This window comes from Acomys russatus, chromosome X, assembly GCF_903995435.1.
Source record: "Acomys russatus chromosome X, mAcoRus1.1, whole genome shotgun sequence".
Classification (NCBI taxonomy): domain Eukaryota; kingdom Metazoa; phylum Chordata; class Mammalia; order Rodentia; family Muridae; genus Acomys; species Acomys russatus.
Window position 1 is genome coordinate 52941354 of NC_067169.1, and position 27154 is coordinate 52968507.

At 43.6% G+C, this 27154-nt stretch overlaps 1 protein-coding gene and 1 long non-coding RNA gene across 3 annotated transcripts in view; one reads left to right on the forward strand and one right to left on the reverse strand.

Moving 5' to 3' along the window:
- Window positions 1-290: 290 nt before the first annotated feature.
- Ercc6l (ERCC excision repair 6 like, spindle assembly checkpoint helicase) lies at window positions 291-26972 on the reverse strand. Of its 2 annotated transcripts, none has more exons than XM_051141025.1 (2): window positions 26890-26972; window positions 291-4049 (listed from the first exon to the last, which is right to left on the reverse strand). In XM_051141025.1, exon 2 carries the CDS (start codon window positions 3947-3949, stop codon window positions 377-379), a length of 3573 nt encoding a protein of 1190 aa, XP_050996982.1. In that variant the 5' UTR covers window positions 3950-4049; window positions 26890-26972; the 3' UTR covers window positions 291-376. The 2 variants fall into 2 exon arrangements, with proteins under 2 accessions (XP_050996982.1, XP_050996981.1); XM_051141024.1 differs by lacking the exon at window positions 26890-26972 and adding an exon at window positions 15759-15836.
- The window catches only part of LOC127184683 (uncharacterized), a 52296-nt gene continuing 42457 nt past the window's right edge, over window positions 17316-27154 (forward strand). The window contains exons 1-2 of the long non-coding RNA XR_007830165.1: window positions 17316-17432; window positions 22443-22591. This is a non-coding gene — a long non-coding RNA (uncharacterized LOC127184683). The remainder of the gene's footprint in view (window positions 17433-22442; window positions 22592-27154) is intronic.

Sequence of the window (27154 nt, forward strand, 5' to 3'; positions counted from 1 at the left end):
TTATACAAGACCTGTTGCATGGCATAATTCCTTAGGGAGGTACACCTTGACATGGGCCCACCATAGTGTCCCCCCCCACATCATCATACATCATAACATATCTGCCTATCTGTTACCTTGTGAAAGAACATAAGCAGAAAACACTTGAAAATTTATTTTCAGATCTGAGCTACCAACAGACAAGATGGTCCTTTACAGAGTAGAATAAAATAGTTTCACAAAAACTTTAGGCACTATCAATTAAAAATAAACACTTCTGAATGTTTGCAAAGTATGCCTTGGGGGGGGGGGAACTGCAATATTCAAGGGAAGAACTACCGAGCAAAACTTTTATATACAGTTTCATTTTAGACATAATAAGTAGGCTATAAAGTTCTCAAGTGTTGTTAAGTTGCTTATACAAACTTAAGGTCATGAGCATGACCTCAGGATCTGCACTTTTTATGTCAAGTGCTTTAACTAAGCAGTTGAGAGCCTCCTGGACCTTCCCACACTCTTTCAGCTCTTTCCCACGAGCTATGAGAGTCTCATAGTCATTAGTAGCCTCCGCTGCTGGATCCTGGGGAGGATCAAGCAAAGGGTCACTTGACAAAGGTTCAGAGGCACAGGGAGAGCTCTGTGGGGCCAGAGAACTGGGCTCAGACACAGGCAAGCTGCTGGGCTCGTTTCTTGAGGCCAGCGTTTCCCCAGAAGGCTCCTCTTCCGTGTGTTCTGAGGCTTCTTCACCACTGTCTTCTGAATGACCTGGAGCACTCTCCTCTTCCTCCTCCTCACTGCTGTCATCAAGCCCTTCTGCCATATCTTTCACATCATCTAAAACCACATTGATTAGAGACCTCCTAGAAGCCAGAGATCTCCTAGAATTTAGGGATGTATTTACATTATCAGGTATTTTAGGTGAAAACCTTCCAGATAGATTGGTGTCATTTTGGGGAGTTGAAGCATCAAATTGTTTCACAGATGAGAATGGGAAGGGAGACATGCTAAATGAACTTGTGCTGGAAGTACCTTTAAAAACATCATCTTCATTTTCGTCATCTGAGAGGATCCTTCTAGCTTTGTTTCTTTTTTTCACACTAATCATTTGTGGTTCTTCCTCACTCTTATTAGATGAATCCAAACTGAGATTAAGTGTTGACTCTGCCCTGGAGTTAGCTGCAGGGTTCTGCAAGTTATTTTCTTTCTCAACATCTTCCAAAAACTTGCTGGAGAGATTTTGTCTAATGTCTGCAGAGTCCTCCAGGAAAAGATTGAAATCACATGCATACTGTGGTGGTGATTCTAAAAGGTTTTCTTCCAACTCCAACTGGTGCCTTACTTCCAACTCGCCCTCCATTGCTTGAGCACCCTGCAGTGCACGAGGGGATGCTGACAAGTCATCAGATATTTCAACCACAGGTTCATCTGATTCTCTGTTTTGATTTTCATTTGCTGTGGGACTGCGATGATATGAAACCACACTATCCCGTAGATCTAAATTTGGCCAAAGAGCAGCCTTGCTGGATTGTCCAGGAAAATCATTAAAACTTCCCGGGAGGTTCTCTGGCAGGGCCTCTTGCCTAGGTGATGCTTGTAATGCCTTTGGCACGGCTTCATTTTCAGCTGCAAAATCTTCTGCAGGTCCCACTGAAGAGTCAGTCCAAACTCCTCCTGTACCCCCAGCCCCCTGGGGTGAAGTAGCTACAGTGCCAGTATCAAATGTAGTTTCGCAGTGGTGCCGATCACCTTGCAGCCAAGTAACATCATGTGCCTTTGAGTGCTCCTGGGGCTCACTCTCTGCAGACTGGTCAGAAATGTTTATACTGGCCAGTTGAGAACTGATAGCCTCTACCTGGGTAGGATAAGTCAGAAGGTGTGATGGTTGAGGCTGGGGTTTGTTCAATTCGGGACCTTTCTTCTTCTGTTCATAAGGAAATTCCTGTGCTTTGAGCCAGGCCTCCTCACTGACAGTTCTTTGTCTTTCCATTGTATATTGAGACTCAGATTCAACAAGGAATTGAGCTTTCTGAACTCTCTGTTGAATATATTGAGAGTCTTCTAGCATGGCAAGCTCTTCTTTAACAGACAGATCATGGGTGAACATCAAATCATGGTCTGAGATTCCTGCTATGCCCAGCGAGTGCAGGAAGGCAATATGCTCATCTAGTTTCTCATCAGATCTCCGATGAGCAGAATGCAGAGGCTGAAGCTGCATCTGGGTTGCCGAGTTCTGCAGATCCCCAACTGTGAAGAGCTCTCTTAACTCTTGTTTGGTGAAATAGCGGAATGGATTCTTCTTATCACCAGTAGTTTGTCTGATTAATGAGTCCTTGAAAACCTGTCTTCTATATATCTTTTCTTCTACAGTTCCACAAGTGATTAGCCGATAAACCACTACATTTTCTTTTTGTCCAATTCGGTAAACTCTATCCACAGCCTGAGCATCAGTTGCCGGGTTCCAGCTAGGGTCAAAAATGACCACTCTAGTTGCTGCAGTTAATGTTAGGCCAACACCACCTACTTGAGTGGTAAGTAGAAAAACCGAGTATTCTTTATTTTGCTGGAATAACTGAATTCTTTTTTCTCGTTCCCAAAGATGGGTAACTGTGCCATCAATGCGCAACGTCTTAAAGTGCTTATTCTTTAAGAGGCGCTCAATGATGTTGAGAATTTTTCTTGACTGAGAAAACAGCAGAGTTTGATGTCCTTCATCTTGAAGTCTCTCTAGCAGGGCCATTAAGAATATCATTTTTCCAGACTCTTGCATCAGTGTATTGTCAGTTAAGTGATCAATGCTGTCCACATCTGAGGCATCTTCTTGCTCATCTTCATCCTGAGCAGAGAATGTGGCAGTCCCTAGATTCAGCAAATTACAAGCTCGTGCAGATAGCAGCCTAGGGTGGTCACAGAGCTTCTTTAAGACACCCAGCTCAGCCAGAGGTGAATGTGTCTCTGTTAACAACAACTTGATGTGATCTAAAGACACAAACTTCCGATAAATTTCCTCTTGTAAAGGCACAAGACGTATCCACACAATTAAATCATTTTTCCTGGTGAGGGAAAACATCTCACAAATGGTTTTAACACCTGGATTCTCTTTGCTGAGTCTGGTCTCTGGGTTGTCTGCCTTTTTTGTCAGTACTTCTTCTTTGGTCCTCCTGAGAAAATAGGGTTTTATGATTTCCATTAAGTTTTCAGAGATCTTCAATCCCAAGGCCTTCTCCCCAGGGGTAGCATCTTTCTCTCTTGCTCTAATAATAGGATTTTCATACTCCATTTTGAAAGTTTTTAATGTTCCTAACAAGGAGCCTTGGCAAGCAAAATCAAATAGGGACCACAGTTCTTGCAAATTATTCTGGATTGGTGTTCCTGTGAGAAGGAGGCGATTACTTGCAGGAACAGCACGAGCACATATTGCTGACTTGGTAGAGGCACTTTTGATCTTATGGGCTTCGTCAAGGATGACATAGTCCCATACAAATGCTTGTCCATTAAAGCTTGCAAGTTGTTGCCAATTATTGATTAACATTTGATAGGTAGTGATAATGACACCATTCCTTTGTTGAATCCGTGTCAGTCTTCTAGTACGTTCTTCCTTGCTGGAGCCATGAAAGGTTTTGACTCTCATTCCTGGAGTCCACTTGGCAAATTCTTTGACCCATGTATTAATGAGATTGGTTGGCATGATCAATAGCACATGATTCACAAGTGAAGCATCAAACATGCCAGACAGGAAAGCAATGATCTGAAGAGTCTTTCCCAATCCCATATCATCTGCTAAGATGCCCCCTTTTCTTCCATCCTTATACAGGCTGTAGAGAAAGGCAACGCCTTCCTTCTGGTGCTCAAAGAGTTTCTCATACAGCTCTCGATAAAGCAGCAAGCCAGAGTTGCACACATCTGTAAATTCATCATCTCCTTCTTCTGCCAAATGCTCCAAAGCTTCTTGCAGTTTTTGGATTCTGCTCATCACCTTTTTGGTGGGAAAAATGTCCTTTGCCAAGCTGAAAAGTTTCAATGCTTCTTCCAGATCTCCATTCTTAGCTGCTGCTTTGGCTTCTTGCACATATCTGTTTTTTTTAAAAAAGGTAAAAAAAAATATGATATGGGATTAAGGCTGTAGTTCAAGTAGTAGACCACCTGCTTGGCATGAAGGAGGCTCTGAGGTCAAGTCCCAAGAAAGGAAACAGACTGAACATTGAATCTATGAAAGCCTAGAGTCCGTTTCAGAATCCAGACTATAGTTGGGCTTTTTTAAAAGAAAGTCTCAATATCTCATGCAGTTCTTCCTAAACTTACTATATAGCCAAGCTGTCCTTAAACTATCCTCTGGACTCTACCCCATTTCATGAGTGCTAAGAATTTTAGGCATGTGCTTTGCCCAATGTTATGTGTGGTGCTGAGGATTAAACTCAGGGCTTTGTGCATACTAGGCAAACAATGTACCAGCTGAGGCTCATCCAGCCCAGTCACTGAGTTGGGTTTCTAATACCCTCCATTCAGAGTGGCAGAGATTAACAAAAAAAAGCATTCCATTGTACTTGGAGTCAAGCACTACAGAGGCTGAGACAAGATTATCAAAAGTTCTAGGCTAGGGCAGGTGAGATGGCTCAATGGGTAGAGGGGCTTGCCACCAAGCCTGATGACTGAGTTTGATCCCTGTAACCAAGAGCTTGAAGGAAGCGAACTGAATTCCCCAGGTTGTTATCTGGCCTACAAACATGCTGTGCCATGTGTATCCACCCACCTACACTGACATAGATGGATGGATGTAAAGAAAGAAAAACCTTGTTAACGCTCTAGGCCAGCCTGGACTACAGAGTTAAGACCCTGTTTCAAAACAAAAAGAAATACAGTTAGACATGCTAGTATATGCTTATAATCTCAGTACATGGAAGGTAGAGATGGGAGGATTAGGAATTTAAGGCCAACCTTACCTACATAGCAAATTTGACACCAACCCAAGTTAGATAAGACTATTTCAAAAAACACACAAGAAAAATAATGGATAATGGATTATAGGAATAAATGCTCAATATTATTATTCCCCAGGGAAATGCAAATCAAAGCTATAGTGAGACTCCATCCTGGCCCAGCAAGATAACTTAAGCCTGTAAAGCACTCTCAGCACCAGCCTTACAACCCCTGGAAGCCATGACAGAAGGAAGGAAGCAAGTCCCCAGAGCTATCCTCTGACCTCTGCACACACATATACACAGATATCGCACGCAGTTAACAATAAGTAGACAATTAAAAAAAACTCTAGCTCATTCAACTTAAAATAACTAAGACAAGTGCCGGGAAGAAGACAAGAATTTGGACTGGAGAGATGGCTCAGAGGTTAAGAGCAATGGCTGCTCTTCCAGGGGTCCTGAGTTCAATTCCCAGCAACCACATGGTAGCTCACCACCATCAATAATGTGATCCGATGCCCTCTTCTGGTGTGTAGGTGTACATGCAGACAGAGCACTGTATACATAATAAATAAATCATTAAAAGAAAGAATATTATGAAAAAAAGACAAGAATTTGAGTTTGAGGAACAATCTTTACATACTGTTGAAAATATACATTAGTACAGCCTCTATGGAAGACAATATGGAGGTTTATAATCCAATTACATCACCTCTGGGCATTTACCCACCCAAGTCAGTCAGCTTACTCTAGAGACCCCTTCATACCCATGTTCATCACAGTGTTATACATAATACCCAGGTCATGGACTCAGCCAGGCTTCCTAGCAACATGACTAGAGAAAGTGTAATATAAATACACAATTGAGTATTAGTTGACCATAAAGAGAATGAAACCAGCGGGGCATGGTGGTACACACCTGTAATCCCAGCACTCGGGAGGTAGAGGTAGGCGGATCTCTGAGTCAAGGCCAGCCTGGTCTATAAAGTGAGTCCAGGACAGCCAGGGTTATTATACAGAGAAACTCTGTCAGGATAACATAGTGTTAAGAACAGACTTAAACTGTTCAAGATTGTCTTGTAAAGCTTTATAAACAAATATAAAAAGAGTCTCAGTTATTTGTGTGATAGCCGGGTTAAGAGAGGAATTAAGAGAAACAAATGCAAATATATAAAAATAACTTTAACACTTAGGTCCAGAGGCAGGGCAAGAAACCAGCTAACAGGTATTACATAGAAAGGAGGGACTTGGAAGTATATTTAAGACAGTGTGGAGAAGAAAGAGCTTTTTGGCATTTAGCTTTTGGTTTTTGGCTTTTTCCTTTAGGACATGAACTAAGTAGGAAAGTCAGCTGGATGCTTCCTCCACCTCTCTGAGCAAGCAAGTTTTCATCTTAGCATCTGACTCCTGAGTCTTTATTGGTAAAATCAAATACTTGGGATTTTTTAAAACAACATATGTGTGTGTGTGTGTGTGTGTGTATGTGTGTGTGTGTGTGTGTGTGTGTGTATGTGTGTGTGTGTGTGTATGTGTGTGTGTGTATGTGTGTGTGTGTATGGCGAACATGATAAATATCTGTGCATCTATTAATTTGTATACTTACTATGAATTAAAAATTATATTTTTTAAAAAGATAAATAACATAAAAAGATGTTCCAAGTTAGTTATCAGGAAAATGCAAGCCAAAATCAAAGAGATACCACTTTATAACCCCGTAGTGGTACTGGGGTAATTGACTAAACAGTTAAGAATTTCTTTGAGGGGGTGGAGAGATAGCTTAACAGTTATAAGAGCTGCTCTTCAGAGGACACGAGTTCAGTTCCCAGCACCCACATGGCAGCACACAATTGGCTGTAACTCAAGTTTTTGAGTGTCTGACTCCCTCACACAAACAGACATACATGCAAGCAAAACACCAGTGAGCATAAAATAAAAATAAATTAAGCAGCTGGGCACAGTGGCACACACCTGTAATCCCAGTACTCGGGAAGCAGAGGCAGGATGAGGAGGAAAGAAATGTTATTTGCACACACAAAAAGATTGCACTACAAATCGTTTTAAATATGAGTAATGGTGAGATAAATACCACCAAACTAGTTTATACACACACACACATACATACATACATACATACATACATACATACAAACAAGTGCCATAATGAAAGCTACTATTTTATATAATACATTCTCAGTAAAAAAATTTTAAAAAGATACCGTTCAGGCCTTGCTTAAGGTTCCTTTCTTACCCCGAGCTCCAGGTAGATCTGTTGTTTTGGTTCAATATCCCAAATGAGTGTGCTTAGTGTGTCTTAGAGTTGTTATTGCTGTGATGAAACACCATGACCAAAAGCAACTTGGGGAGGAAAAGATTTGTTTGGCTTACACTTCCACATGGTTGTTCAACATTGACGTTAAGTCGGGACAGGATCTCAAGTAGGGGAGGAACCTAGAGATAGGAGCAATTCAGAAGCCATGGAGGACTGGCTGCTTATTAGCTTACTTCCCATGGCTTGTTCAGCCTGCTTTCTTATACTGCCCAGGGCCACCAGGCCAGGGATGACACCACCCACAGTGGCCTGGGCCCTCCACCATCATTAGGAAAATGCCCTTATATTATAGAGGCGTTTTCTTTTCTTTCTTTCTTTCTTTTTTTTTTTCCTTTTTCTTTTCAGTTTTTTGAGACAGGGTTTCTCTGTGTAGCTTTGGCTGTCCTAGACTTATTTTGTAGACCAGGCTGGCCTCAGACTCACAGCGATCTGTCTGTCTCTGCCTCCTGAGTTCTGGGATTACAGGCATGTGCCACTGTACCCAGCTAGAAGCATTCTTAATTGAGGTTCCCTCCTCTTAGAAAACTTTAGCTCCTGTCTAGTTGACATAGTACATTTAACTCATTGTATTAAAATCATCCCACAGGGCTGGAGAAATGGCTTAGTGGTTAAGGGCACCGCCTGCTCTTCCAGAGGTCCTGAGTTCAATTTCCAGCAACCACATGGTGGCTCACAACCATCTATAATGTCATCTGATGCCCTCTTCTGCAGATAAAGCACTCATACACAATAAATAAAATAAATCTTTAAAATAAAAAAATTAAAAAAATAAAATCATCCCACAGCCTCAGTAGATAAGAGACCTCTCTTGCAGAGAACATGGGTTCAGTTCTGTCTGTAACTCCAGTCTACACAGCAAGTTCCAGAATAGCAAGGGCTACATTGAGAGATTATTTCCAAAACAAAGCAAAACTGTGTAAGGAAGGCAGTGACCCCCAAAAGCTCCTGCATGTACATGGTGCATATACATATACTCAGGCATATACACGTTTTAAAAGTTGCAAACAGGCTGCGAAGACAGTTCAGCCAGTATAGTGCTTGCTGCACACACATAAAGACCTGAGAGTTTGCTACTCAGTACCCATGTAAAAAAGTGAGAGTGGTGGCATGCACCAGGTTTGTAATCCCAAACCTGAGGGGTGGAGACTGGAGGATACCTGAAACTTGCTGGCCAGCCAGCCTAGCCTAACAACCAATGGGAGATCCTATCTCAAAAAACAAGGTAGAAAGCAGCTGAGATTGTCCCTGACCTCCACATGATTATACACATACATACACACGCACACTTATATACACGCACCCACATACCTATACACCTACTACCCCTCACACCTAGAAATCTACACACCTAACACACACACACACACACACACACACACACACCATCATCATCAACAACAACAACAACAACACAAACTATTAGAAGTATTTAGACCAAGGAGTTAAGACTTTCAGCCTATATCGGTTGGTCTTTGTCAACTTGACACAAACCTGAGAACAAGTATTTTTTTTCTTTTGAGACAGTATCTCTAGGTAGCCCTGGCTAGCCTGGAATTCAGAAAGATCTGCCTGCCTCTGCCTCCCAAGTGCTGGGATTAAAGGTGTGCACCACCACCACCTGCCTGGAATGATGATTTTAAAGAATGCTTCCAAAGCCATGGTGGTGGTGGTAGTGCACACACCTTTAATCCCAGCACTCAGGAGGCAGAGGCAGGTGGATTTCTGTGAGTTTGAGGCCACCCTGGTCTACAAGTGAGTTCCAGGACATCCAGCCAGGGCTGTTGCAAAGAGAAAGCTTGTCTCAAAAACAACAACAAAAACCCACTGAAACTGCTTCAAAGTGTATGTACATATGTGTGAATTTCCCCCACCCATCTGGTGTCAGAAATTATCTGTTATGATAGTGCAGAAGAAACTGGGAATGAAAGCCCGGCGTGGTGACGCACACCTTTAATCCCAGCACTTGGGAGGCAGAAGCAAGTGGATCGCTTGAGGCCAGCCTAGTTTTTTTTTCTTTCTTTCTTTCTTTCTTTCTTTTTTCTTGGTTTTTCGAGACAGAGCTTCTCTGTGTAACAGAAAAGAAAAAAGGAAAATACTTAGAAAAATTGATTGGTATTGATGCTGGCCGTGGTGGCGCACACCTTTAATCCCAGCACTCGGGAGGCAGAGGCAGCCAGATCACTGTGAGTTCAAGGCCAGCCTGGTCTACAAGAGGGAGTCCAGGACAGCCAAGGCTAACACAGAGAAACCCTGTCTCGAAAAACCAAAAAAAAAAAAAAAGTGATTGGTATTGAATATGCAGAATTTTTCCTTATTACTTTCTAAACAAAACAGCTTAATTATCATGTACATATATTTATGTTGTATTAGGTATTATAAGTAATCTAGAGATGATTTAAACTAGGATACACATTGGTTATGCATAGATATGATACCATTTTAAATTAAAGACTTGACTACCTGCAGATTTTATATTCATGGGGAATCTAGAACTAATCGCTAAGGACACAGGGAAGGACAACTATATTATCTCTTTAAAATATTTTTATTCTTATTTTGTGTTTTGCCTGCACGTATGTCTATGCACAATGTGCACACAGTGCCTATGGATACCCTGGAACTGGCATTTCAGATGGTTGTAAGCTTCTGTGTGGGTGCAAAGAATAGAACCAGAATCCTCTGGAAGAGCAGCCAGTGCTTTTAAGCTCTGAGTCATCTCTCCAGCCTGTGTTATCACATTGAAACAGAGGTCTCACTCTATGACTTCAGCTTGCATGGACCTTACTATGTGGCCCAGGCTAGTCTCAAACTTAGAGAAATTGCCACAACCTCCTGAGCATTAGGATGATGGGTACAGGCCACCACACAGGTATGTATTACCTTTTCTGTTAGTTTTCTAATATGGTTTCACTATGTAATGTTGGCTGACCTGGAACTCATGGCTGGCTATGAACTCACGGCAATCCTCTTGCTTCTGACTCCAAGTGCTAGGATTGTGCATTACTATGCTCATTGCCACGTATTACTTCTAGCCTATGGTTCTGTACAAGTCTGCATAGGTCTCACTGGGCTAAAATCAAGGATTTCTGCAGGACTGCATTCCTTTCTGGAGTGGCTAGGAGGGAGGAGCTCTCTTGTCTTTCCAGCTTCTAGAGGCTGCTCACATTTCTTAGATCACAGCCACTTCCATCTCATGAGCCAGCAGCAACTTACATAGTATCACTTAGCTCTCCTCTTCTACCTTTCTCCACCGTTTTTTAAGGACCCTTGCAATTATCTGGAGGAAATCTCTCTAATTTAGGGCTAACTAGTTAGTGACCTTGATTCCATCTTGGCCCTTAACACTTTCTTGCCATATAGGGTAATATCCACAGCTTCCAGAAATACCACATAAAGGTTGTCAAGAGGGTAAGAATGAGGAGTCTTAAAAAGGGGGGGGAGCCATGCTAGGCGTGGTAGCGCACACCTGTAATCGCAGGACTCGGGAGGCAGAGGCTGGAGGATCACTGTGAGTTTGAGGCCAGCCTGGTTTACAAAGCGAGTCTAGGGCAGCCAAGGCTACACAGAGAAACCCTGTCTCGAAAAACCAGAAAAACCAACCAAACAACCAAACAAAAAACAGAATGAGGGGTTAGGGAGGAAAGAGTTGCAGTTATATGCAAGGAAGTTTCTATATTACTGACTCTGAACTTCAATTTATGTGAGGAGGGAAATGAGACCCCAACATAGGGAAGTGAGAGCCCAACTTGGGTAAGGAAGGGTGAAAAGACTCCATGAGAGGACTAGAGACCTGATGCCAAATGATTATTCACACTGGCATCCTACACTAAGGTAACCAGGTTGGACAGTAGGATGGTTAAGATTGAAATAACAGAAGTATAATTAAAAAGTGAGTAGCCAAAGGTGATGACACATACCTTTAGTCTCATAGTCCCAGCACTAGGGAGGCAGAGGCCAGCCTGGTCTACAAAGCAAGCCCAAGGCAGCCAAGGATCTGTTACACAGAGAAACCCTGTCTCAAAAATGAGAGAGGGGGGGGAGGGAGAGAGAGAGAGAGAGACTCATGCTAAGCTGGGCCGTCAATCCTAGCACTCAGGAGGTAGATCTCTGTGAGTTCCAAGACAGATAATCCCTATATAAAAAACAAACAAACATACCAAACAAAGAAACAACAAGAAAAACAAAAACACCCAACAACAAAACAAAATCAAAAACAGATGCTCAGGCTAGTCTTGAACTTGGGTATTCAAGTATTGAGTATCTTAATGAGGCTCTATTTCAAAGGTTTTTGTTTATTGGTTGGTTGGTTGGTTTTTTGAAACAGAGTTTCTAAGTGTAACATTTCTGGCAGTCCTGGAACTTTCTCTGTAGACCAGGCTGGCCTCGAACTCATAGTGATCCACCTGTCTCTGCCTCCCAAGTGCTGGAACTAAAGGTGTGCGCCACTACCGCCCGGCTCAAAGTTGTTCTGTTCTGTTTTGTTTTGTTTTTTAAGTGAAAAAGAATGACAAAGCACTTTCCCAGGAAGCATGAGACCTGGGTTCAATCACCAAGACTGGGGGTGGGAAGGTGATTCCATTTATGAAGTGTGGCTGCAATCACAGTTAATTTAACTTCATTGGATTTAGAAATGCTTAGCAAGTTAGTAAAACACACGTCTGGGCTTGTGAAAGAGCAGCTACAGGGACAATAAGATTCTGAAGGCTCTGACATGAGTGATCCTTTAATGGACGCATACTATGATAACATTATTGGAAGTCTCTTCTGGGCCTACATGTTACCCTTGCCCTCTCCTGTTACTGCTTTGCTTTGTCACATCCTCCCTGTACTGAAACCAATGGAATCATGAGCAAAAATAAATTCTCCTAGCACTTGGGAGATAGAGGCAGAAGTTCTAGGCTAGCTTCAGCTACACAGTGAGTTCAAGGCCAGCCTGTGCTACATGAGACTCCAGAGGCAGTTGGATCGCTGTGAGTTTGAGGCCAGCCTGGTCTACAGAGTGAATCCAGGACAGCCAGTGAAACACAGAGAAAGCCTGTCATGAAAAAAACAAAACCAAGCTGGGCGCAGTGGCTCACGCCTTTAATCCCAGCACTCGAGAGGCAGAGGCAGACAGATCGCTGTGAGTTCGAGCCCAGCCTGGTCTACAAAGTGAGTCCAGGACACCCAAGGCTACACAAGAAACCCTGTCTTGAAAAAACAAAACAAACAAAAACAAAAACAAAAAGCAAAAAAAGAAAGAACAAAACAAAACACAAAAAAGACAACAGAGCCAGAAGGGTTGGGCCCACGCCTTTAATCCCAGCACTCAGGAGGCAGAGGCAGGCGGATCTCTGTGAGTTCGAGGCCAGCCTGGTCTACAAAGCGACTCCAGGACAGTCAAAGCTACACAGAGAAACCCTGTCTCAAAAATCCAAAAAAAAAAAAAAGACAGCAGAATCCATGCAAGTCTCTGAAAGGTGGCAATACAGAAAGGGCCGCAGTAACTTGTAGCCACAAGGCATGCAGTATAACTATTATGTTAAATGGTGTAAAGGGAAAAGATAACTTCAAAAAAGGAGATCAAGAAACTAAAAGGTCTCTGTGAGTTTAAGGTCTACAGAGTGAGTTCCAAGACAGCCAGGGCTACATAGAGAAACCCTGTCTCAAAAAAAAAAAAAAAAAAGGAAAGAAACTGAAAGGGGCAGGTACTGGTAAAATAATCTGTACAAACACCAAAACTGAAAAGAATGTGATATGCCTTCATGCTATACATTACTTCTTTAACAGCTTCACGGTAATCCAATATCTGGATATGGTGTACTAGTATTTATTTCAGTTTCCCTATCAGGTATGTAGATTGGGCTGAGATGGAGCTCAATGATAAAGCACTTGTCTAATATGCAAAGTGCTACCTAGGTTCAATCTTCAGCGCAACCAAAACAAGAATGCAATTATTGTCTCCTACAAATTCCTACTGCTAGCAATACATACAACAAAGCATGCACATGCATGTATGTGTACGCGCGCGTGTGCACACACACACACACACACACACACACACACACACACACACACACACACACACGATACCCTGGTGTATGAGGAAACAAAACAAAATTTAAAGAGATAAAAGGCAACTTACATAATTGAGGAAAATATCTGATACTATGACAAGTTAATGTTCAGCGATCTAGTTTGCCCTTCCTGCTGATGGAGCACCAAAAAGTTCAATACAGTTGGGTCTGGTGGCGCACGCCTTTAATCCCAGCACTCGGGAGGCAGAGGCAGGCAAATCTCTGTGAGTTTGAGGCCAGCCTGATCTACAAAGTGAGTCCAGGACAGCCAAGGCTACACAGAGAAACCCTGTCTTGAAAAAGAAAAAGAAAAGAAAAGAAAAAAGCTCAACACATTGACAAAGCCAAACTCTCTACAGAGAATGTGTCTTTCTAAATATATTTCTTTTTTTTCTCTCTAAATATATTTCAAACAAAGATGTTTAAAAAAAATAACAAATAAACTTCTCTCTCTCTCTCTCTCTCTCTCTCTCTCTCTCTCTCTCTCTCGGTTTTTCGACTTTGCTTCACTCTGGTTAGTCTCGAAATTCTTTTCTCCATTTTTACCTAAGAGGAGGTCCCTCGAGGGAGAACCCCTCAGGGAATCTCATCAGAATGCTTACTGGTCGAGTAGCCAGGCGTGGTGGCGCACGCCTTTGATCCCAGCACTCGGGAGGCAGAGGCAGGCGGATCGCTGTGAGTTCGAGGCCAGCCTGGTCTACACAGCGAGTCCAGGACACCCAAGGATACACAGAGGAACCCTGTCTCAAAAAAAAAAAAAAGAATACTGGTCACACTGTCCACTGCTGACACTAGCTGATCTTTTCTTTTTTTTTTAATTTTAATTTTTTAATGTGCATTGATGCTTTTGCCTGCACGTATCGGTATGAGGGTGTCAGATCTTGGAGTTACAGACAGCTGTGAGCTGCCACGTGGGTGCTGGGAATTGAACCTGGGTCCTCTGGAAGAGCAGACAGTGCTCTTAACCGCTGGCTGAGCCATCTCTCCAACCCCCACTGGCTGATCTTTAATTCAGTGGGACTTGGTGATACACACCTGTAATACTCTGGAGACTGAGGGAGAAGGATGGGGAGTTCAAGAGCAGCCTGGGCTTCACATAGTAAGGACCTTCCTCTAAAGAAAACAAAACAAAAGTCCATGCCTAACAGTGGTGGCTAACACCTTTACTCCCTGCACTGGGCAGAAATCAGAGGCAGATGGATCTCAGGAGGCAGATGCGGGTGGTTCCCTGAGTTCAAAGCCAGCCTGGTCTACAAAGTGAGTCCAAAACAGCCAGAGCTTCACAGAGAAACTCCATCTCAAAAAAACAAAACCCTACAATTCAACAACATAAATCTATATGCTATAGAAAGACTCCATGGTTAAGAGCACTGGCTGCTCTTCCAGAGGGCCCTGGTTCAATTCCCAGCACTCACATGACAGCTCTTACCCTCCATAATGCCACACACCCCATTGCAGTTGTAAAGTTGTAATCTTTTCCCCCTCTACTCATGAGTCATCGTTTTGAACATCTTTTCCTGTACTTGTTTGCTTTTTTTTTTTTTTTCCCCTCGAGAAAGGGTTTTGCCCTGTAGCCTTGGCTGTCCTGGATCACTCTGAAGACCAGGGTGTTTTATTTGCCATTATTACTGTTTTTAAGAGAAATCTCTACAAGTCCTTTGCTTATATTTTATGGAGATTTTCTTAAATTTAATATTATTTAGTTTCATTTTTATAGGTGTGGGTGTTTTGCTTGCATGTATGTCTGCGCACCACATGGGTACAAGAGCAGTCAATGCTCTTAATCTCTGAGTCACATCTCCAACACTGTACTATACTTTTTTTTTTGGGGGGGGGGTTTCGAGACAGGGTTTCTCTGTGTAGCCTTGGCCATCCTGGACTCACTTTGTAGATCAGGCTGGCCTCGAACTCACAGCGATCCGCCTGCCTCTGCCTCCCGAGTGCTGGGATTAAAGGCGTGTGCCACCACGCCCAGCTCTCTACTATAATTTTTAATAGTTAAATATTCCTCTCCACACTACCAAGCTCCGACTCAGCCTTCTGGTGGAAAAGTATTCATTCACAGAGTTTCCTGGCTTATTTTCTCCTTGTTTTTCCTTCAGCCACCGCCCGTTATAATCGGCCAATCTTTCCTTTAATGCCAACACTCTGGTCAGGAAACGGAGCATTTTACAGCATATATTTCTTTTTCAGATCCCTATTTGTATTACCTGACTACTAACAACTTGGGAACTATTTTCCTCTCTCTTTCCCGCACAGGCAAGGTCTTCATCAGTTAATTGAAACCCGGCCTCTTAAAGAGTTCATACTGAAGTCATTTGACTAAGGTGGCAGGGCGCGCGGAGGCAGGGGGGCTCCGCAGGTTAGAAATCGGCTGTCATCCACAGGTGATTCCTAAGGGGAGTGTGGACATGGGAGTCATACCACCCCAACCCTTGGCTAGGGACTACGAGCTAGGCCGGTTCGCAGGCCCAAGCATACCTCAGGTAATTCGCAGCTAGCTGTGGGCTCAGTGTCTCGACTTCCGCTAAACCTTGGGAAGCCTCCATGGCCAACGAGACGGGATTTCCAGGGAAAGCCGCTTTTGAATTTCGCTCGCTCCCGCCTTACACAAGCCTGGCGCGCTACCAAGACCGGAAGAGCCATCCGTTGGTCTCGAGGCTGGCCAATCCAGGATCCGGCACTCCGGAAGAGCGTCCTAAGCCCCGCCCAAGAAGGTCTTGCGCCTGCGCCCTGGAGCATTGGTGCTAGCTGGCGTGGCGCTTGGTATTGGGCTGCGTGTTCACGTGACCGCTGGCATTTTCAGTTCCGTCAAAACTGCGGCGGTGAGTTTGAGTGTTGAGGGCGAAGGGAAGGGGTAGAGAGAGTGAGTAAATTGCATGCTTGTTTCTCTTGTCCTTGTGAGTGGAGGATATTATATTGTAATGTTTCATAGAGGGCTCCATTGCCCCTTTCCCTCCCTGCCAGTGCTTGGCACTTAACGTACTTGGAATTCAAACACCCAGAGGTGCAATCCTGCAACCTTAAGCAGACTGAAGAAAGGTTTTCAAAAGACAAAGCCTAAGCCCCTCATGGTGGTGCACACCTCTGATCCCAGTGTTTAGAAGGCAGAGGCAAGAGGATCTCAAGACCTATCCAACCTGAGCAACTCAGTGAGACCCAGCCTTAAAAAATAAAGAGTGCTGGGCCGTGTCTCAGTAGTAAAGCACTTGCCTAGCATATGTGAGTCTCTGGGTTCTTTAGTATTGTAAAGATAAACAAACACTAATTTTGTAGACCAGGCTGGCCTCGAACTCACAGAGATCTGTCTGCCTCTGCCTCCCAAGTGCTGGGGTCAAAGGCGTGCGCCACCATGCCCAGCTGATTTTTATATTCACACATAGAATCCTTTTTTTTTTTTTTTTTTTGGTTTTTCGAGACAGGGCCTCTGTGTTAGCCCTGACTGTCCTGGACTCTCTTTGTAGACCAGGATGGCCTCAAACTCACAATGATCTGCCTGCCTCTGTCCCCGATGCTGGGATTAAAGGGGTGCGCCACCATGCACGGCTCACATATAGAATCTTACTATGTAGCCAGAGCTGGCCTTAAACTCTCACTTTTTGTTCCTCGGCCTCTTGAGTATTAAGATAACAGGTGAGCACCTGTGTCAAGCTTTGCTTTTAAGTACTAGTTGCTTTTTTTAGTGAGGTAGGGTCTTAATCTGTCCAGGCTGGCTTTGAACTCTTAAACATTCCTGCTGGAGTCCTGCGAGTTCTGGGATCCCAGGCTTGTGCCATACATCCAGCTTGTATGATTTGAACTCATGTTTAAGAGTTCAATTTCTCTACTGAGAAGATCTTTAGAGCCAGGGTGGTGGCACATGCCTTTAATCCCAGCACTTGGGAGTGCTCAAGATAAAGGAAAACAGGTTCCTAGTTGCTATTGTAGTGGGCTGCCCCATATGTAAATTGTATGTAGAGGTTGCCACTCAGAAGCTGAGGTACCCCTTCTTCTCTACCTTCCTAGCTGGAAGTGATCCCCGAAAGGCCTTGACCAATTGGAAGGAAGGACTAACCCTCATTGTATCCTGGATTTTTTTCTTCAATTTAAAAACATTTATATACCAGGCATGGTGGCACACACCTTTAATCCTAGCACTCAGGAAGGCAGAAGCAGGTGAGTCTCTCTGGGTCCAGCCTGGTCTACAGAGTGAGTTCCAGGACAGCCAGAGCTACACAGAAACACTGTCTCAAACAAAACAAACAAAACATCCAGTTATTTATTTGGTACATATGTGTGTGCCCGTGCTGTGGCAAGTGTGTCCTCTTCTCCAACCTTTGGGCCATTTCTAGTGCTTTCTGGAGTCCCATTTGCTCACCCAGGGGCTCCAGTGCTCCAAGGGATACCCCGCCAGAGCTCTAAATCCTTCTGGCCTCACTCAGCGGCCAGAAATAAGACAGACTGAAGGGAACCATAGAGTGGATAAGAGATTCACAATAACAGCTCTGTATCCCACTTGGCATGTGAAAGGAAGGTACTGGTCAAAGCACTTTGCATACTCAAACTCTTGCTTATCCCCATTTTTAAATTTACAGTGAATCAAGAATCCCTGTTTCCCCAGTATCTCTCAAGGAAATGGGGTTTCAAAAGCTGTCCCTAAGTTAGGCATAGTGTCACGTGCCTTTACTCCTAGCACCTGGGAAACAGAGTCCAGCCAGGGCTAGGTAGTGAGGCCTTATCTTGCAAAAAGAAAAGAACCCCCCCCAATCATTGTTAATTTTTAAGTGTGATAGCGGTATTAGTGTAATTTCTAAGTCCTTACCTATTAAAGAAGCATAATGGGGTATTTTTTTTAAAAAAGGATGGGACATCTGGAACTAACATTGAACTCCTGCGGTAGGGATGCAAAGGAGAAGGGCAAACAAAGATTATTGAGAATTTCTGGGGTTCCTTAACAGAGGTTCACGATGATACTCTCCTCTGGATGTCTGCGTGTGTTTGAACTTTTCTGTACCAGAGGCATTTAAAAGCAAAACAAAACAAAACGTGATCTGTAAATTACACCGAGTGTCACCTATGCCCACAAAGTGGAAATAAAATAATGAGGCACAGTGGGAGATTTCAGAATGTGTACATAGAGAGATGAGGCAAAGTGACAGCAACAGTGCTGGCCAGGCCCTGTCCTACACACTTTACCTATACTAAGCTTTGTACTCCTTACATGAGCTTTCTGGGTATTATTATTATCATCATCACCCCTTTACAGATGAGAAGACTGAGGCACAGAAAAGTTAAGTTAAACGGGTTTATGGGCTGAGAATGACTCAGTTACTACAGTGCTCACCTAGTATGTACAAGGCCCTTGATTCTATCTGCAGCACCCCACATAAAAGTAGGTGTGGTATGCATGCCTTTAATCCCAGCCCTCAGGAGGCAGAGACAGGCGGATCGCTGTGAGTTCGAGGCCAGCCTGGTCTACAAAGTGATCTAGGACAGCCAAGATAACATAGACCCTGTCTCTAAAAACAAATAAACAAAAATCACAACAAAAAAGTAGGTATGGTGTTAATCTGTGACCCCAACACCTGGGAGGTGGAGGTAGGAAGATCAAAGTTCAAGGTCATCCTCAGCTACTTAAATCTTTATCTCAAATAAAACCAAACAAACCATCTGGGCACAGTGGTGCGGGCTTGTGATCCCAGCACTGGGGACGCAGAGGATCTCTGTGAGTTTGAGGCCAGCCTGGTCTACAAAGTGAGTCCAGGACAGCCAAAGGTACACAGAGAAACCCTGTCTCAAAAAAACAAGAAACAGGGCTGGAGAGATGGCTCAGAAGTTAAGAGCACTGGCTATTCTTCCAAAGGTCCTGAGTTCAATTCCCAGCAACCACATTGTGACTCACAACCATTTACAATGAGATCTGGTGCCTCCTTCTGGTGTGCAGGTGTACATGCAGGCAGAATCTTAAAAAAGAAAAACCAAAACCAAACAAACCACCAAGGGGCTCTAAAACCAAAACCAAAACCCACCAAATAACAACAAAAACTTCTTACTTTTGTGAGGTATGGGGCTGGTTGACGTGCAATTGATTTTATGTTCAGCCAAATGCCCCTCAGGTTCTGTCTCTTCCATACCCACCCTTGACCTTCCCATATCTGCCTTGAGGTAAGGAATACCAGGTCCTTACCAACAGCTGTGCTTTTAACTCCCCACGCTCTAGATGCATGAACCCAAACGGCCTCTCAGTCCCCTTCCTCCTCTCTCACCTCTGATAGAATCTTCCTATGTATCCCAGGCTGACTGCAAACTTGAGCGCTTCCTCCCTTAGCCTCCTGAGTGCTGGGACTACAGGTGTGCACCCCAGAAGACTGCTTTTCTTTATAAATCACATAGATTTATGCTGAGCATGGTGGCACATGACTTTAATCCCAGCATTTGGGAGGTAGAAGCAGACAGACGGAGCTCTTTGAGTTCAAGGCCATCCTGGTCTATATAGCAAGTTCCAGGGGAACCAAGCCTACATAGTGAGACCATGTCTCAAAAACCCAAAATAAGCCGGGCGTGGTGGCACACCCCTTTAATCCCAGCACTGGGGAGGCAGAGGCAGGCGGATCGCTGGTCTACAAAGTGAGTCCAGGATGGCCAAGGCTACACAGAGAAACCCTGTCTCGAAAAACTAAAAAAAAAAAAAAAAAAAAAAATTACATAGATTCAGATATTTCAGGGTAGCAATGGCAGAAACAAACAAAAACCCGCAAACAATACAAATACCATAAAAAGGAATGCCATTCACCAAAAAAAAAAAAAAAAAAAAAATGAACTGCTTGATCAGTGTGATGATTTGGGTGACTCTCATAGGCAGTAAGTGAGATAGGCCCATCTCCAAATGTTAACAGTGCTTAATTTGGTTTCTTCATAGTTCAAGGACAATCAATATGAATCCCTAATGGAAATCAGTACAGTACAGAGGTTGCCTTTCGCAGGGGTCAGGTGAGGCAACCAGAAAAATGGAAATGTATGTTTGTTTGTTTTTTAAGATTTATTTATTTATTATTATGTATACAGTGCTCTGCCTACACATATACCTGCAGGCCAGAAGAGGGCATCAGATCACATTACAGATGGCTGTGAGCCACCATGTGGTTGCTGGGAATTAAACTCAGGACCTTTGGAGGAGTAGTCAGTGCTCTTAATCTCTGAGCCATCTCTCCAGCCCTAAATATGTATAATTTTTTTTGTTTTATGTTCATCAGCGTTTGACTGCCTGTATGTCTGTATGAGAGTGTCAGAAGCCCTGGAACTGGAGTCACAGACAGGGGTGAGCAACCATGTAGGTGCTGGGAATTGAACCCATGTCCTCTGAAAGAGCAGTCAGTGCTCTTAACCACTGAGCCATCTCTACAGTCCAATGGAAATGTTTTTATTAGGACTCTGTCTCAAGGTTCCTGCTGAGATGAAACACCATGACCAAAAGCAACTTGGTGAGGAAGGGTTTATTTGGCTTACATATCCTTAATCACAGTCCATTGAGGGAAGCCAACGCAGGAACTCAAAGCCAGCAGGAACCTGGAGGCAGGAGCTGACATAGCTCCCTCAGCTTGCTTTCCTATAGAACCCAGGACCACTAGCCCAGGAGTGAGCTCTCCTACAATGGGCTGGGTCCTCCCACATCCATTATCAATTAGGAAATGCCCTACCAGCTTGCTCCCAGATCTTTTTGTTTGTTTTTTTCTTTTTTTAAAGATAGATTTATTTATTTATTGTACAGTATTCTGCCTACATGTGTGCCTGCAGGCCAGATAAGGGTACCAGATCTCATTGTAGGTGGTTGTGAGCCACCATGTGTTTGCTGGGAATTGAACTCAGGACCTTTGGAAGAACAGACAATGCTTTTGGTCTCTCAGCCATCTCTCCAGCCCCCCTCTTTCTTTCTTTTTCTTTTCTTTCTTTCTTTCTTTTTCTTTTTCTTTTTTCTTTTATTTATTTATTTATTTTTTTTTGAGACAGGGTTTCTCTATGTAGCCTGGCTATCTTGGAACTCACTTCGTAGACTAGGGTGGCCTCAAACTCACAGAGGTCTGCCTGTCTTTGCATTTGAGTGCTGGGATTACAGGCATGTACCACCACACCCAGCTTGCTCTGGGATTTTATGGAACCATTTTCTCAGTTGAATTTCCCTCCTTTCAGAGGGCTCTAACTTGTGTCAAATTGACATAAAAGTAGACAGAGTAGGCACTTAATACCTATGCATTATAGCTGGGTTTGGTGGCTCATGCCTTTAATCCCAGCACTTGGGAGGCAGAGGCAGGTGAATCACTGTGAGTTCGAGGCCAGCCTGGTCTACAGAGTGAGTCCAGGACAACCAAGGCTACACAGAGAAACCCTGTCTCTAAAAACCAAAACAAACAAACAAATAAACAAAAAACCAAAATGTTTCCTAGGGAATCTGCTTAGAAAGGGAGAGCACTAGTTTAGGATGTGTAAGGTCTTGGGTTCAATCCCTAACATAAAAAAAATAGACGTATTTGTTAAATATGCACCACACAGCATACACGGCCCTACATGGTATAAGATCTATTGTAGAAGCATGGGGAGAGAAGGAAGGAGGAGGACGTCCCAGAGAGGGAGAGGGAGACCGTGTAAGAGACAAAGTAACAGTAAGAGTAAGAGAGCAACTGGTGGTGGGTTTGTCCTTTTTATCCTGTGCCTCTGCTAGTGGCAGGTGATAACATCAGAGGTCACTAAGCAACCTGGGGGCAGGTCCCATCTATGCCAACATTCCTCTCTTTTCCTATAATTAAAAATGAGGGCACTGGATTGCTTTTCTTTTTCTTTTAAAGCCCAGTTAACTTTAATTTTTAATATAGTGGTAGTGTGATTTTTTTTTAAGTAGCTTTTTTTTTTACTTTTATTGAATGCCTATGATTTACATGCATGCACCAAAATCCCTCTCCTCCCCCCAGTAAAGTAGAACAAACAGACAAAAAAAAATCTTGTCACAGAAGCTGTAGTGTATCACGTGGTATAGCCTTTTGACCACATATGTTTACTTTCAAATGTTCATTGTTATGAGTCGTGGGTCTGGTTTGAGGCCTACACTATCGTTACCGGATCCTCACTGGGACTGTTGTCGGCTATCCTGTTGTTATTGTGTGTCAAGGAGATTCTTAATCTTTGAATCTGCAGGTCCAGCCCCTTCATGTGTTCCAGCAGGTTATACATGGGGTAGATGTTGGGGTGAAGTTCACTCAGAGCCCTGGATCAGGGCCCACTCCCTTGTCATCATGGCAGGGCCTGCTCACTCTCCTGCTCCCATGGATTGCTTTTCTTGCAAGGTAAGTTAAAGTATATAAATGTAAGTTTATTGGAAGCAGCTCTTGGCTGCCATGTAAGAGGGAAGAGAGAGGGAGAGAAAGCAAGGGCAGCAAATGTCCAGATTATATGGTGAAGGGGAAAGAAAAGCTCTGTCCTGGAAAGGTCAGGGTGTGTCAGCCATGTCCTGTAGCAGACACGGACCAAGGAGTGCTGGGAGAACCTGGAGCTGTTTGTGCCGGGCCTCAATCACATCATTCCAGCGTGTTGTAACTGGATAAGGGGTGAAGAAATCAGTGTCTTTGACTGCTTCATGCTGACAGTGAGGCAGCAATAGGGGGGTCAAAAGACTGAAATGTTGGTCAAGTCCAGGAAGAGCGGGCTGTTGGATTTGCTGTCCAGGGTCTCAGAACATCTGGCACTAGGAGGGACAACTGACAGGATCTGTGAGGTTGGACTAGAAACCCTGTGGGTAGCTGCTTTGGCGCTGTCTTAAATGTAGGAAATCTGGCAAGATACTGGAACATATATGTGAACAGAAGACAAAGTTAGTAGGTCAGGGAGAAAGCTTCTTTCGGTGTACATTTGAAACTTTGGGGAGAGTGAGCAGAGACGAAGTTTTGGAGTGAAGAAGAGAAAAGCCTGAACGTGGGAAGTTCCTCCCATTTACCTTAGGTGTACATTTGTAACTTTGGGGAGAGCAAAGAAGAGAAAAGACTTGAACATAAGGAGTCTCCTTCCATTTACCCGATTGCTGGTGGTAATTGAAAGTTTTATTTTGGATCTTTGAGTCTGTCATTTAAATGATGTTAAGGCCAAATTTGGTTGCAGAGGCCTGTAAACTTAGCAGTCCTTAACGCAGGCGTAGGGATTTGAAATTCTCCAGAAGGCACCCTAAAGGCAGCTGATGGACTGTTCCCATGGGGAGAATAGAAATCTGTCAGGACATCCTCTGAGCACGGTTTGACTTGACAAGATTGGTGCAATCTATTCCAGCAGCTTGTCAGCGCTGGTCAGAGACCAAGGGCATGGCCTGAGCAGACTCTGTCACCTAGCACTGAGATTTGGGACAGGAACAAGAGAGGAGGGACAAGGAACCATGCTGGCAGAGGAAGGTCTCACCCAAGGGAGAAGGCCTTAGATGAAGGGTTTGGATGTAGGGTGGCAAGGATGACAGGACGCGTTTGTGTCAACTAGAAGACTCGGCCATCAGCCAGTGTTGGGTGCAAGAATGTAGCAATCAGCTAGTTAGGGGCGTCCCAAAACCAGGGAAAGGGGGAGCAATCCCACCTTCTGAGATAGGCAGTAGGTAGGAAACTTTGGCTGTTGGTTGGCAGTGCTTATCTGGATTCCTTTTGACCTGAGAGATGGGTTTCCTGTAGCGTGCAAGAATCCTTTTTTTTTCTCTTTTCTTTCTTTCTTTCTTTCTTTCTTTCTTTCTTTCTTTCTTTCTTTCTTTCTTTTTCTTTTTGCTATTTTCAAGACAAGGTTTCTCTGTGTAGCCTTGGCTGCCCTAGACTCACTTTGTAGACCAGGCTGGCCTCAAACTCACAGCGATCCTCCAGCCTCTGCCTCCCGAGTGCTGGGATTAAAGGCGTGCGCCACCATGCTCGCTTACAAGAATCCTTTTAAGTTTGCAAGAGTAGATAAATTTTAGACATGTTAGCATTATCATGTTTTGCACTCTTCAGTGAAATACACATTGTAGAAAAGGGCAGTAGACATATACTTTTGTGTTATAGTATAGCAGAGGCTTATGGAAAAACTTTGGGTTAAAAGCATGAGTACTCAGGCTAGAGAGATGGCTCAGAGAGGTTAAGAGCACTGTCTGCTCTACCAGCGGTCCTGGGTTCAATTCCCAGAAACCACATGGTGGCTCACCACCATCAATAATGAGATCTGGTACCCTCTTTTGGCCTGAAGCTGTGCATGTAGGCAAAACACTGTGTACATAATAAATAAAAAAAAAGAAACATGAATACTCTTTGATCTTATGGATTTTTTTTTTTTTGAGCTAGGGTTTCTCTGTGTGGCCTTGGCTGTCCTAGACTTGCTTTGTAGACCAGGCTGACCTCGAACTCACAGAGATCAGCCTGCCTCTGCCTCCTGAGTGCTAGGATTAAAGGCGTGCGCCACCACACCTGGCTGATCTTATGGATGTTTCTGACATCTGTGAAAAGGTAATATGAGGAGGAAAGAAACCATCTGTAGGGCAGAATGGCAAAAGCTCACTTGTTCTTAATTTTTTAGGATCAGTACACATCATGAAAGAGGGGCTTCTTCCCTTTGTCCAGAAATCTAGATGTGTATAATTTAAACACAGTGAGAAACATTTAAAGTCTATACTTAAAAGACAAATGAAAGAAAATTTAAAATCTTGAAATTGGAACTATGATAATGGATCATATAGTAGAATGGTTTTTTTCCAGTTATAAATCAGAGCTCCATTAATTAATGTCAAAGCTTTAGACAGTTAATATAACAATAGCATAACAATAGGAAGAAATATGAAGCATTTTTATTGATTAGGATACCTTAAAACATCCTTTAGATCCTCTGACCCTTTTTTATTTTTTGTTTTTTCAAGACAGGGTTTCTCTGTGTAGCCTTGGCTGTCCTGGACTTTGTAGATCAAGCTGGCCTTGAACTCATAGTGATCCACCTGCCTCTGTGATTGCTGGGATTAAAGGCGTGGTGCACCACCATGCCCAGCTCAGATCCTCTGACCTTTATAACTTGCATTTACTAACCTTAAAACACCTTCTTAGACCTTTAACATTCATAACTTGCATGTATCAACCTTTAAAACACCTTCCTAGACCCTCCAACTTTCATAAAACATCTTCTTGGAAGATTTAAGATAGAGGTGAAATTGCTGTGAGCAGTCACTGTCCTTTAGTTTAAAAAAAAATCATAACTGGGCGTGGTGGCGCATGCCTTTAATCCCAGCACTCAAGAGACAAAGGCATTCTGGTCTACAAAGCAAGTCCAGGATAATCAAGGCTACACAGAGAGACCCTGTCTCAGAAAAAAAATGGTAAAAAGATTGTATCTGAGATCTGTCTTTACGTCTGGTAACAAGGTAGACTGTACTTAGATGACCTGGCAGTAGCGGTGCTAGGACTGAGACTTAAGGCCTGGTTTCCTGTGTATAAAGAGGACTGGGAAGGTATCTTTTACCTGAGGTCTGTGAGTAAGGCGAACCTGTTTGCTTTTTTAAGTAATGTTGAGGTTAAAATACCAGTATGGCCTAATAAGGCTTATCATTAGGCTTGTAGTTATTATTACAACAATATTTTCTAACCTGCTAGCAATCAATCACGACACAGACACCTGTTATATTTTAAAATAGCCTTAGTCAACCTGGGGCAGGGCAGATATCAATCCTCTAAACTACTTTCCATAGTGGGTAGGTATGGGATCCCTGTCCCAATCCCATGCCATCTGGTTCTAATAACTTCTATCAAGCTAGCTCCCATCCATAATCCCAAATGCTTGCTAATGTTCTTCATCTGGGCCAAATCCTCCATCCACGCCGGCCATGTGCTTCTCCTCCACCTAACCCATAGCAGCCTTCTTCTTCCTCTTCTCCTCCTGTCTCTCTCTCCACAAGATTCTCTGTCTCCCCAAGCCTAGGAATCTTATGTCATGCCTATCCCATTTGCCCTACCCAGGTGTGATGGCCTTTTATTGGTCAAATAGGTTAGGCTCTTAGGCAAGGTACAGGTAGGACAAAGAGACATCAAGCAGTAATTAGCATCAAAATACATCAGACCAACCTCCAACAAAGTAAGAGATCTAGTATCTAGTAATTTTAACCAGCTAATAAATTGACTAATGAACTAATATGGTAAATTACTTTGGACTAAGGAGCTAATTGTCTATTTTCTAGCTATCAAAGTAACATCAGAAGCCGGGCGTGGTGGTGCACGCCTTTAATCCCAGCACTCGGGAGGCAGAGGCAGGTGGATCGCTGTGAGTTCGAGGCCAGCCTGGTCTACAAAGTGAGTCCAGGACGGCCAAGGCTACACAGAGAAACCCTGTCTCGAAAAACCAAACCAAAACAAACCAAAACAAAAAAAAAGTAACATCAGCTTAACTGTCAATGTGATCAAGGACCTAAGAAGGATAAATTGTAATTTAAATGAATCTATGTCTTAATAAAAATGACAGAGATGACTTAGTCATTTCCCAGTACCTAGACAGTTGTCCCAGGCTTCTGTGGCAACATGGCACAGTAGGCAGAGACAGTCTGGCCATCAGGCACAAAGGACAAAAGGCTGTTTCTGTGGAAGGAGAACACATGAGAGACTGACCTCACCTTGTGTTCAGCAATGTGAGACAATAACTCTCCGGGTGTCCAGTTTGTCCATAGTTCAGGCTGGGCCCTAGAAGAGAGCGGGATGATGGGTGTGGTCTTGTGCCATGCCACCTCCATTAGAGTCCGTGTGACAATGCTGTTCTATGGGCCTGAGGCTACAACCCCAAAAGGCAGAGTCTCCTGGAAAAGGCCATGGTGTTCTTTACCTTGGTAGCAACCTGCTTCCTGGTATTCTTTCCTATTTGCTCTTTTATTCTTCTCACTC